Below are 12,958 nucleotides of genomic sequence, written 5' to 3'. Positions count from 1 at the left end.
GCACACACGCACACACACACATGCACACACACACATGCACACACACACACATACACACACATACACACACACACACACACGTACACACGCGCGCGCACACACACACACACACGCGCGCGCACACACACACACACACATGCACACACACACACACGTACACACGCGCGCGCACACACACATACACGCGCGCACACACGCACACACACACATGCACACACACACATGCACACACACATACATACACACACATACACACACACACACACACGTACACACGCGCGCGCACACACACACACACACGCGCGCGCACACACACACACACACATGCACACACACACACACGTACACACGCGCGCGCACACACACATACACGCGCGCACACACGCATACACACACATGCACACACACACATGCACACACACACATACACACACACACACACACACACACACACGCCCTTCTGGGATTTTATTGGGGAGTGCCTTGAATTTATGGAACACTTTGGGAACAATTGCTGTCTTGATAATACTGAGTTTTCCAATTCATGATTATGACTCTGTCTCCATTTATTTTGTTTCCATTTATTTGAATCTTCTTTAATTTCTCTCAGTGATGTTTTATAGTTTTCAGTGTACACATTTTGCACCTTTTTGTTAGAAGTTGTGCCGAATGTTTTATGCTTTTGATGCTATTGTGAATGGAACCATAAATTCCATTTTCAGGTTTATTGTTAAAATACGTATATCTTGTGTCCTGTGACCTCATCAAACTCATTTTTTAGTAATGTGAAGCATTTTTGGTGGATTTCTTGCAATTTTCTACATCTAAGGTCATCTATTAATAAAGACACTTTATTCCTTCTTTTCTAAACTGGATGTCTTTAGTTTATTATTAAATCTATTAATTGAATTTATTAGCTGGAAACTGCCAGATGAAGTTGAATAAAAATGGCAAGAGGGCATATCTTTATCTTGTTCTCAATCTTAGGGAAAATGCATTCCATTGTTGACCATTAAATACAATGTTAGCCGTGGCTTTTCATGAATGCACTTTAACAGGTTGAGGAAATTAGCTTCTATTCCTGGTTTGTTGAGTTTTTAATCTTGAATTTGTCAGTACTTTTCTGTCTTCTAAGGTTAACATGTGGTTCTACTCCCTTAATTCTATACGGTGTATATAGCATTGATTCATTTTTGAATGTTAAATCAACCTTAATTCCTGTCCATGGTATTTAATTCTGGTCACCAGTGGTCATGTATCATTCCTTTCATATGCTGCTTGGTTGCTTTGCTGTTACTCTGTGGAGTGTCTACTTCATATTATTCTGCAGCTTTCTTGGAAAAGGTAGATGGGAGTTAGGAATGAAAGACTGTAAAGAGCCACGAGAAGACGTTCTGGGGAGATAGTTGTGCTCCGTTTGGATACTTGGGGGTGTACCTTTCTCAAAAGTCTCGAGGATGTGTCAATTTCACTTTTTATATAAATGTGTAAGTTTTCTTGAAGGGCAGGGTGATAGATAATTTTCAGGCTCTTAATGTTCCTTTTCTAACAACTTTTTAACAAGTAAACTTAAAATTTCCAGACAGCCTAAGTCATGTGACAGTGATAATAATAAGTGTGAATATTGTTTGCAGTTATTGTCTTTAGAAAAACAAACCTGTGTCTTAAGATTATTTGCCATGACGACTCCTCTCATCCGATGCTCTGGAGCTGCTCACCTGAGCTGGCATCTCCCATAACTCACCTGTAGGAAGGATTCTGAATGTCATTCTTACATTGAAGTTTAAATAACAAATATACCAATAATTCATTCTCAAAACCCTTGATATTGCATGAAAATGTATTAAATTAAAAATATTCTCATAAATTACAATGAAAAAGTTGATATATTTTATCACAATCCAAGATATCCAATTTGTACAGATAGAAAAATCAATCAATAATGAGAATGTACAAGAAACGAATGCTATAAAAGTGAATAGATTTCATTTGAGTGTAAAATGTGATGAAGGTTTGTTGTGTCACCGGAGAAAAGGGAGGGTGGCGGGGCCACTCCACGTGAGTACCTTCTACTTTCTCTCCTGCTATTGGCATCAGCGTCTCCATCCTTAAGGAGCTGCGTGGGTATCTAACACACACTGACTTGGAAATAGTGCTCAGAAGAACATCTCAGGACTAACAAGGACTAAACATAGTCACACTATGAGATTCAGGAGAGCAGCGCCGGCCTCAGCATCCCTGAGGAAACATGGCCCTCGTGCTCTCACTTTGTGGGTGACACAAGAAAACACTTGGTTTTTTCCGAAACTGTGTGTATAGGAAACGGGTAAGTGTGCCTTCGTCTGAGATTACACTGTCAATATAAACATCTTTATAGTATGTTTATTTAAGGTGTTTTGGATGAAAAATGCATTACTTCAAAAGAAACGGTTCATTATCTGAAAACTGGTTTAACTTCTGAAGAGAGTCTACAGCAAAAAGTCATTGAACTGTTGTTCAGACTTAGGTGAAGTCAATCTGTGTTTGGAGAGGGACTGAGATTGTGGTATGTGTTTTTGCTGCAATATATAGCAAATCGCCTTTCTTCTTACACAGATACGTCTTCTGGCTCAGAAGATGAAGGCTCAGTGCAGGGGGACTCCCAGGGCACCCCCACCTCCAGCCAAGGCAGCATCAACATGGAGCACTGGATCAGCCAGGCCATCCACGGCTCCACCACATCCACCACCTCCTCGTCCTCCACGCAGAGCGGGGGCAGCGGGGCCGCCCACAGGCTGGCAGACGTCATGGCCCAGACCCACATAGGTGAGCACGCTTCCAGTGTCTTTCCATGCCTGTTGACTAAACGCCTTTCTGTGTGTATTATGTTCTCTGTCTGCATCATCCCTGTGGAATCCCTCTGTGGAAAAAGCGCAGAGCCCCTCTGGCCCCTGGGGTGCTTTGATCTGATTGTTTCTGGAAGCTGCTTTTCTGCTTCTCACACCCAGGTCCCTCCCACAGCTGTGATTCCAGGGGCCTTCTGTTCGTCAACAAATCCATGCTTGTTCCTGGAGAGACCTGCAGCCGTACCTGCTCATGTGTTTTCTTCTCACTTACGCTCTTAAGTGAACCTTTAACAGTGCTGATCAATAGGACAGGGTTTTAAAGTGGACTCGTCCTGATTGTGGGAGTCATTTAAGGAGATGGGACTTTAATCATGACTGACTGACACTGCTGTCTGTCACAGGTGTTCAGATTTCTTGGGCACATCACACTGTTATGTGTGTAGGTTCCATGACAAGGGAGATCCTCTGTGTTAGAAAAAGCAGTTAGGGCCTCTGCCCTATGACATTTGAAGATGCTGTGGAAAAGAAGTGAAGTGAGAATTATTTTTTTTTTTTTGAGACGGAGTTTCGCTCTTGTTACCCAGGCTGGAGTGCAATGGCGCGATCTCGGCTCACCGCAACCTCCGCCTCCTGGGTTCAGGCAATTCTCCTGCCTCAACCTCCTCAATAGCTGGGATTACAGGCACGCGCCACCATGCCCAGCTAATGTTTTTTGTATTTTTAGTAGAGATGGGGTTTCACCATGTTGACCAGGATGGTCTCGATCTCTTGACCTCGTGATCCACCCGCCTCGGCCTCCCAAAGTGCTGGGATTACAGGCTTGAGCCACCATGCCCGGCCGAGAATTATTAAAGGAATCGCCAGCACATGGGTGAGCGGTGATGAACTTCGCATCGCTCTGCCTTTGAATGGTTCAGTAGTAAATGTTTTTCATAAAGTACATGAGTCGGGTTGAATAGAGTTTGGGGGTGCCCCTCCTTAAAGCAGCAACAGGAGATGCTGTTTACCATGTTGCCTGTAACGGAGTGTGAGCACAGGCTCAGACCCTCCTGGTATCTCAGCCACTGCAGGAAAGCCTGCTCTCTGAAAAATGCAGAGGGAAGCAAGTGAGCGTCACGAGTGATTAAATTGCCCACACATACCCCGAACCCCAGAATGCTCACTCTAAGTCACTGACTCTTCGATGCTCAGAGGAGTTTCGGATTGACTTGGGTCTCAGCCCCTCCAGCGCTCACCGAGAGTCAAAGTATCGGCCGTTTTCTGTCTGGATCACGAGTTTGTGGTCAGGAGAGCTGGGTCTAGTCTCACTTTTCCCAATAACTGCTGCTGGGATCTTGAAGTCACTTCTCCTGCTTTAAGTTTTTAGTGAAAAATGAGAAAAATATTTTTTTTTCTCTCTCAGAACTGTTGGGAGTATAAAGGAGAAAATAGAAATACTCTTTAAAAGTTTGCAAAGTACTGTTATTGCACTTCCGTTTGACACATTTTCGGGAATATGTACACGGGTTTATGTGAATTAACCTCTACTTGAAATCACAGGAAGTTAAAAATTGAACAAAAATGTGTGACTTTCCATAATAAAATTCCATGTATACGTTGGATCCCAGGATAGTGGCCGAGGCTTTGCCATTTTTATCTGGCACCTGAACTGAGAGGCCAAACACCACCTCTGCCACTTGGAAGCATTTGTGTCTTCTGATTTTATTCATTTTTAAGGAAATGCTCAGAATCTTACCAAGAAAAACACATTTTTGAACAAATTAATCACTGCACTTGGGCCTCCCTCAGTGGGTTTATCCTTGCAATAATGATGAAAATTTTAGCACAAAGAATTAATTTATCCAAACTATGCAGGTTTCGTAACTCATGTACATCAAGGCTCAGTGGGACCTAAATGTAACTCTTGGGCGTATAACATTTCAGTAAGTTCTAATTTGGCACAAAGATGATCTTCCTAGAATATCTGGAAGTTTTCTATAACTATGAAATGTTTTTGGAAAGCCAGCAGTGGCAAAATAAACTTGATGAGAAAATACTTTCTGCGACAAAACAAAAGAAATAAAAAGTCAGATTTGCATTTGACCTTTTGAGATCATAGAAGCCTACAAACAAGAAAATGTGTGCCTGTGCGTGCATGTGCGCGTGCACGTGTGTGCGCCTGTGCGTGTGTGCGCCTGTGCGTGCGTGTGTGCCTGTGCGTGCGTGTGTGTCTATGCATGCGTGTGCACGTGTGTGCCTGTGTGCGTGTCTGTGCCTGTGTGTGTGCGTGTGTGCCTGTGTGTGCGTCTGTGCGTGCATGTGTGCGTGTGTGCCTGTGCGTGCCTGTGCGTGCGTGTGTGCCTGTGTGTGTGCCTGTGTGTGCGTGTGTGCCTGTGCGTGTGTGCCTGTGCGCGTCTGTGCCTGTGCGTGCCCGTGCGTGTGTGTGCCTGTGCGTGTGTGTGCCCGTGCGTGTGTGTGTGCCTGTGGGTGTGTGCCTGTGCATGTGTGTGTGCCTGTGGGTGTGAGTGCCTGTGGGTGTGTGCCTGTGCGTATGTGCCTGTGCGTGTGTGTGTCTGTACGTGTGTGTCTGTGCGTGTGTGCCTGTGGGTGCGTGCGTGTGTGTGCATTTGTGCCTGTGAGTGGGTGTCTGTGCGTCTGTGTGTGTCTGTGCATGCACATGAGTGTGTTAAGGAGTCCAGGGCAAGTAAACAACTGAGTCACACTGGGCGATCCCCCCCAGCAAGGGATGGAAGTGGAGACCGCAGAGGCTGTTTTTGTCAGAGGGAGAAAAGCCCAGGGCTGGAGTCCAGGTCACAGAGTCTCACAGAGCTGGCTACGCTTGTTTTTGAAGCAAAATCTCAAGTAGTCCCTTGTGGATTTTTTCCACCAATTTAATTATGCCAGCAATTAAGTAGGACATCTCACATGTGTCTTAACAGTCAAGTCAATTTGGCGTAAGATAGGAGATCCCATTCCAGCTTTCTCTTTCTACTGCTACCCGCTGTCCATCTAGATAGAAGCTGTGTGTAGCGCTTTTACACCATGGAGCCGAGAGGAGGCTTCCAGATGCTGCTGTCCAAGTCCACTGAGGACTGAGGGTGTGTGAGTTGCTTCTGGAGGAAGTTGGGCCTGGGTTTGCCTGCCTCCCAGGCGGAACGTCTCCCTGACAGACAGTGTGGCAGGCCTGTTCCTTAGTGAGAGCCGATGATTCTTCTCTGCTCAGTCACAGGTTCCAAGTTTGTGGCCTTGCCATATCTACTTGTGACCCCAGATTAACACCCTCCGTGAGGAGGGGCTGACGCGGTGCCAGGCAGCTTGCCCCCCTACCTTCCCTGCTCTGTTCTCAGATCATAAAGGATCCTCCTTTCACAGCCTCTTTTGTGCCTCAATTTTCTGTGTCCTGTTTTTGTGCGTTCTGTTAATTTTGCCATCTAGATGGCCTCCGGGCATGGTGCTGACACAGGCAGCATCGGTGAAGAAAGGCTTTTGGGATCAGCACCACTTTCAGGAGCACAAAATACCACGCTTCTGTCACATGGGACAAGTGGCAGGGGTTCCCGAAAAGCTACTGTCAGAGGAGGATTCAGAATCAAGATCCGCATGGGGGCGCCCGTCATCAAGATTCTAGGTGTGATGAGCTCATCGATGGGCTGCTAGGCGCATCTTCCTCAATGCTTCCTTTGTTAAATAGAAAAGCTTGCTTTTCCGCACTTAACTGTGTATGGCTCAGCTTTATCTCCAGGGGATGCCGTAAGAGAAAGCGCTCCACGCGCTCGTTGGCCTAATGCAGCCCTTAGGACACATGAGGGTGTAAATGTCAGTTTTTGAATGACTAGTATTGTTTGTACTAAGACAAATAATAAAATAATAGTTCTTAATGTCTCCCCTTTTATGAAGAACATCCTATGACCTTTACACATGGTAACTCACTTAATCCACCCCACGACCCTACATGGTCATGGCCATTACTGTTCCCATTTGATGAATGAAGGAACTGAGGCATGGAGAGCTTAAGGGACTTCCCCAAATTCCCAGAAGTTTCTGGAGCCGGGTTTCCAATCGAGGCTCCTGGCTTCAAAGCGTGAGTAAGCCCTCAGCTGTGTTGCCTGTGGCAGATAGGAAATAGGACCCTTCCATGAGCAAACACAGGGTTCCCGAGGCCCTGCCATTGGCTGTCTAACGTTACTTTAGTTAAAATGCTACTGAGGTCTGCTGACATGGCTCCTGGTAGGACATGACGTCGGAAGTTGGACTGAACTCTGCTCCATTTGTGGCAACGTGAGTTATGCCAGGTCCCCCTTTGTGCTGGATGATGTGGCGGACGTGGCTGAGAGTGGCTTTGGCAGCTCACGGCACACACAGGGTGAGCCCCTGTGCTCTGGTCTCTTCCTAGGCCGCGCAGCCTTCAGAAAAAAGTTGACAACCACCAGAAAATCTCACGATGTGCTTCTTTACAGAAAATCATTCTGCACCTCCTGACGTAACCACGTACACCTCAGAGCACTCAATACAGGTGGAGAGACCGCAGGGCTCCACGGGGTCCCGGACAGCACCCAAGTATGGCAACGCCGAGCTCATGGAGACTGGGGATGGTACGTGTCAAAGCAGAGATGTGTCTCTTTCTGGTAAACTGCTGGTGCCAATGTCCATTTCTGTGCCTGTGACTGGGTGTGTTTCTTCCTGGAGAGCGATCAGTTCTGATAAAGCCAATAAATCAGATCTTTCAGGAGCCTCTCATGGAAGGTGGCCTAGCCACAGAAATGTGAATATTCTCCAAGTGAGCCAAATGTTACTCCTTGTAGGAAAAACGTAAATGTTGTAGGAATTTAGCCGTGAAAAGAAAAAGAAATTTTATAAGATGTTGACATTTTAGCTGCTGAATAATGGTGGTTCAGCAATTGAGAAATTACAATACAGGTGTTAAGACCATGAACAGTTACTTAGAAGAGCAAGATGAAGTTAAATGTACAACAAAGTAATTGTGAGATGGGCTGATATGTTGCTTTAGACTTCCAAAGAAAGAGGGTCTTTTTTATCCATGTTGGACGGAGACATCAGGGATTTGGTAGCAGGCTGCGGCTGAGGGGTTCTTCATCCTTCCTCGTGGCCTGGTCTTGGTATGTTCTAATTACAATGGCTGTTCGTATCACCCAGCCACTATTCTATTTAAGTCTTATTCCTTCCTGGGGTCATAAAAGTCAGAGTAGAGCCTAGCAGTGAAAAACAATGCCCTTGTGAGAAGCTGCATGGAGCCACCTTGGCGTGCCGTCTTGTGGTGCATGGGACTCGCAGGTGGACAGGGAGGCCTATCCGAGCCCCAGCAGGCGCAGGTGGGCAGGGAGGCCTATCCGAGCCCCAGCAGGCGCAGGTGGACAGGGAGGCCTATCCGAGCCCCAGCGGGCACAGGTGGACAGGGAGGCCTATCCGAGGCCCGACAGGCGCAGGTGGGCAGGGAGGCCTACCCGAGGCCCGACAGGTGCAGGTGGACAGGGAGGCCTATCCGAGCCCCAGCAGGCGCAGGTGGACAGGGAGGCCTACCCGAGGCCCGACAGGTGCAGGTGGACAGGGAGGCCTATCCGAGCCCAAGCAGGCGCAGGTGGGCAGGGAGGCCTATCTGGGCCCGACAGGTGCAGGTGGACAGGGAGGCCTATCTGACCTCTGACAGGCGCAGGCAGACAGGGAGGAGGCCTATCTGAGCGCTGACAAGCGCATTGCTGCGCCCTCACATGAGGCAGAGCCCGGCTGTGCCTTTGCAAGTGTCCAGTTAGTACGGTGACTTTTCAGTGTCATCATTTGCTTTAGTTCTCTAATCAGTTCAGTCTTTACTAAATTGGCCATTTTGTTAGTCTCATCACGGTCGTTGTAGGAACTCTGTCATCTTTCAAATCTGTAACCTTTGCCCTTGTTCCCCAGGTAAATCCTGCTTTGTGCGTTGTGTGGTCTCAGTGTGTCACAGCCTCCCACACCAGAATCCCAGGGGCACTTGCTGGCATGGTGATTCTGGGCCACGCCCCAGACATCATGAGCTGGAAGTTAGGGGGCCCCAAGGCAATTCTGCCAAATTAAGCTTGAGGATCACTGGCATCGTGGAATGGTCTCTGATTCATTGAGCAAATTAATTGGGCTATTCAATGGTAAAATACTATGGTTAGATGTTGAGAATTCTGGATTGTGTTTTTCTGTATTTTCAGAGATGGGAAATATTTAATGTCTCAGTTCTGAAAGTGCCCATAGAGCATTTTGAGACTATCTGTTAAAAATTCTTGATAGAAAAAATTTCCTTGAATTCTGTTCTGTTCCTCCAAATGTTGAAGTCTGTTTTTTTTTGCTTTGAGATGGAATCCTACCCTGTCGCCCAGGCTGGAGTGCAGTGACGCGATTTTGACTCACTGCACCCTCTGCCTCCCGGGTTCAAGTGGTTCTCCTGCATCAGCCTCCTGAATAGCTGGGATTATAGGTACCCGCCACCATGTGCGGCTAATTTTTAATAGATTTCACCATGTTGGCCAGTCTGGTCTCGAACTCCTGACCTCAGCTAATCCACCTTGGCCTCCCAAAGTGCTGGGATTGCAGGCATGAGCCACTGAGCCTGGCTGAAGTCTGTTTTTTATGGTCCTCTGCAGAGGAAAACAAGGGCTCTGCCTCGGGTGAGGGGAAAGATCTACCAGCCGCCCCAGCAGAGCCCCCTGCACCATCCAAGCCCGAAGCTCCGTGTGATGGTTTCTTAGGTCCTGCATTCCGCACCTGCAGAGCCTTCCCTGCCCACCCTCCTCGCCCCCCTCTGCACCGTCCAAGACCACATTTCCATGTGATGATTTCACAGGTCCTGCCAGCTGCACCTGCAGAGCCCTCCACCCTCCCTACCCCCACCCCGCCCCATCCAAGCCCATAGCTCTGGGTGATGGTTTTCTAGGTCTTGCCAGCCAGCAGTGTGTGCCTGGGGAGGACGCTTTTGATCTGGTTGGGGCGTCAATGTCTTGGTCCTCTGTCTTGTTCATTTATTTGATTTATTCATCTTGAAATTTGAAAACTTTTTTTTCATTATCAGTTCATTTAGTTGATTTTCAAAATGATACAGCATTTATCATTGTAATTAATAAGCACAGTATTGTAAAATGGGGATTTTCTCAGCACATTGGATAGGTATGTGCTAGTATTCTGTTACACAAAAATTTGAGTTTAGACACTTAACTTCTGTGCTTTAGAATGCATTGCCTATGTGTGGGCTGAGCTATGTGGGTTTGGAACGCGTGTGAGGAGCTCAGCCTTTATTAGGAGAAGACAGGGCTTGGGCGTGTTGGTTCTGGAACCTGAACCCTGGGCTGTGGGGATGCTGGGGGTTCCCAGGTGACTCACCGGCCCAATGTTCTCGTGCCCCTGTGAGGCTGAATGCTGGTGGTCTCTGTAGAGACAGACTCAGGGGAGGACTTACTGCTCTGCTGGTGGCCTCACCCTGTTGAGAAGGGGGGCCTGGGGCAGTAGGAATGAGGAGAGTCTGCCTTCTGTAGATGGCAAATTCTGTCCTGAGAATCAGAGCTGAGGTCAAGCATGTGTGGTCCTGAGGCTCTTCCCAGTGTGATCAGCAGAGTAGCACATCCTGCAGCACAGTGGACATTTGGGTCCCATGCATTTCCATCCTGTCTCCTGCGTAGCTGCAGGGCTATTGTGCAGCAGCATCACCTCGGGCCCCTCCTGGGATCGCATCTAGAAGGATGCCAGCCTGTTGCAGCTGCACTGGGGATGGGGCTGTGGTACTGTGGGTGCTTGTTCAAGCTGTGATGATTGCTTCCCCTACCCCCGGTTCCTGTTTTTCAGGAGTACCAGTAAGTAGCCGGGTGTCGGCAAAAATCCAGCAGCTTGTCAATACCCTCAAACGACCGAAACGACCACCTTTACGAGAATTCTTTGTCGATGACTTTGAAGAATTATTGGAAGGTAAGAGAACTCTTCCCCACACGTTTCTTTCGGATGCTCCTGTGGTCCCATAAACAATGACACTTTTTCTACAAGGCTCTTTTACTTTTTAAGAGCAGTCATCTCGGCATTCACAGGATGATGGGAACCCAGGTTGGGAGGAGGTGATGTTCCTAGGCGGCCGCAGTGTCAGCAGATCTCTTACCTGGTTGTTAGTTGTCCTCTGCAGAATGTGATTTTCTTCGGTGACACAGGTCAGGTCTGTTCTTAAGAACTCTGTAAGAGAATAGAAATACAAGAAAAGTATAAAAATACAGAAAAGCAAGTAAACTGGGGAAATCCTTTGCTCTCAGCAAAACAAGCACTCTGAATGTGTTTGAAGGGCTGTCTCCTCCCCTCCTCCTCCTGCCTCTCCTTACAGACGCCAGAGCTGCTGGCTTTGCCTCTGAATGCTTCTGGTTCTTTCTACACAAACAAAGTTGAAACAAATAATCACTCGTTACAGCAAACTTGAGCTCCTTATTATCTTATGTGTTAAACCACAAGTAAAAACGACGGATTTTCTTGTCAGTCATAAAGTGAGAGATGAACCTGTTCCAGAAATGGGAGCGATAATTTCCATTCTTCCCTCTCTCAAGGATTGGGCAGGTGGTATTTAACTGCGACACACTGGATTTAGTTTTACTTGGCAACATACTTGCTCCACTCTCCTGTTATTCAGAGTAGTTGTAGCAGATTTGAATGTACAGCTCAGGCCAGGTGCGGTGGCTCACGCCTGTAATCCCAGCACTGTCAGAGACCAAGGTGAGTGGATTACTTGAGCCCAGGAGTTTGAGACCAGCCTGGGCAAAATCCTGTCTCTACCAAAAAAAATCTAAAAGTAGTAGCTGGGCATGGTGCCGCACACCTGTAGTCCCAGCTACTCGGGAGGCTGAGGTCGTTAACCTGAGCCTGGGAGGGCGAGGCTGCAGGGAACTGTGATCATGCCACTGCATGCCAGCTAAGGCAAAAGAGAGAGACCCTGCCTCCAAAAAGAAATTTACTGTTTAGTCTTTAAGGACAAAACATAATTTAGCAAATTTAAGCAATTTGGGGTCCAAAATCGCTAGTTTATCATGGAAAAAGTAGTCATGGGAGCACATCCATGGCTGTTTAATTCCAGGCTTTTGACACAATGTAGTTTGCAGTTCCACCTGCTGTCAGTTTGCAGATGTGTCCAGGTCCACCGAAGTGTTCCATCCCCATGCTACCCTGGAAATTACAAGAATTGATTTTTTTTTTTTTTTTTTACCAGCGTCCATGATGCTAGTGTATAGCCACCAATTCTAGATAAGCATGCTTTTCTGTCAGCTAGTAAGTGTGCACCTTAAATATAAACCTCCTGGCTTCTTTATGAAGAATAAAAAGTAGCCATGCTAATGTGGATGCATTTCTCTTGTAACCCCTTGTATTCAAATGATTTAGTTCAACAACCAGATCCAAACCAACCAAAGCCGGAGGGGGCCCAGATGCTGGCCATGCGTGGAGAGCAGCTGGGTGTGGTCACGAACTGGCCGCCATCGCTGGAGGCCGCACTGCAGAGGTGGGGCACCATCTCACCCAAGGCCCCCTGCCTGACCACCATGGACACCAACGGGAAGCCCCTCTACATCCTCACTTACGGTAATCCCCAAGGCTCACCCTCTGTCCTTTGTCCATCCCTGTCCATCTACATCCTCACTTACGGTAATCCCCGAGTTTCACACTCTGCCCTTTCCCCATCCCCTCCCTCTACATCTTCACTTACGGTAATCCCATAGGCTCACCCTCTGTCCTTTGTCCATCCCCATGCCTCTACATCCTCACCTACAGTAATCCGGAGGCTTACCCTCTGTCCTTTGCCCATCCCTGTCCATCTACATCCTCACTTACAGCAATCTCCTAGGTTCACACTCTGCCCTTTCCCCATCCTGTCCCTCTACATCCTCACTTATGGTAATCCCGGAGGCTCACCCTGTCCTTTGCCCATACCTGTCACTCTACATCCTCATTTACTGTAATCCCAGAGGCTCACCCTCTGCCCTTTCCCCACCCCTTCCCTCTACATCCTCACTTACGGTAATCCCAGAGGCTCACCCTCTGTCCTTTCTCCATCCCCTCCCTTTACATCCTCACTTACGGTAATCCCGGAGGGTCACCCTCTGTCCTTGTCCATCCCTGTCCATCTATATCCTCACTTACGGTAATCCCCGAGGCTCACC

The 12,958-nt window shown here is 47.6% G+C and overlaps 1 protein-coding gene across 7 annotated transcripts in view; it reads left to right on the top strand.

Annotated features, from left to right (window-relative positions):
• DIP2C (disco interacting protein 2 homolog C) overlaps positions 1-12,958 on the top strand; it is a 183,871-nt gene that overhangs the window by 42,752 nt on the left and 128,161 nt on the right. For 6 of the 7 annotated variants that reach the window (XM_032266148.1, XM_032266146.1, XM_032266147.1 and 3 more), the window contains 4 exons: positions 2,596-2,805; positions 7,262-7,396; positions 10,620-10,739; positions 12,183-12,380. In XM_032266148.1, coding sequence (XP_032122039.1) covers positions 2,596-2,805; positions 7,262-7,396; positions 10,620-10,739; positions 12,183-12,380 — 663 coding nt within the window. Of the gene's footprint in view, positions 1-481; positions 2,507-2,595; positions 2,806-7,261; positions 7,397-10,619; positions 10,740-12,182; positions 12,381-12,958 lie in introns of those variants that run through there. The other variant, XM_032266151.1, reaches the window with a different exon arrangement.

This window comes from Sapajus apella, unplaced genomic scaffold, assembly GCF_009761245.1.
Source record: "Sapajus apella isolate SASKATOON/1434 unplaced genomic scaffold, GSC_monkey_1.0 scaffold155, whole genome shotgun sequence".
Lineage (NCBI taxonomy): Eukaryota > Metazoa > Chordata > Mammalia > Primates > Cebidae > Sapajus > Sapajus apella.
This window is presented reverse-complemented; position numbering and strand designations above follow the sequence as displayed.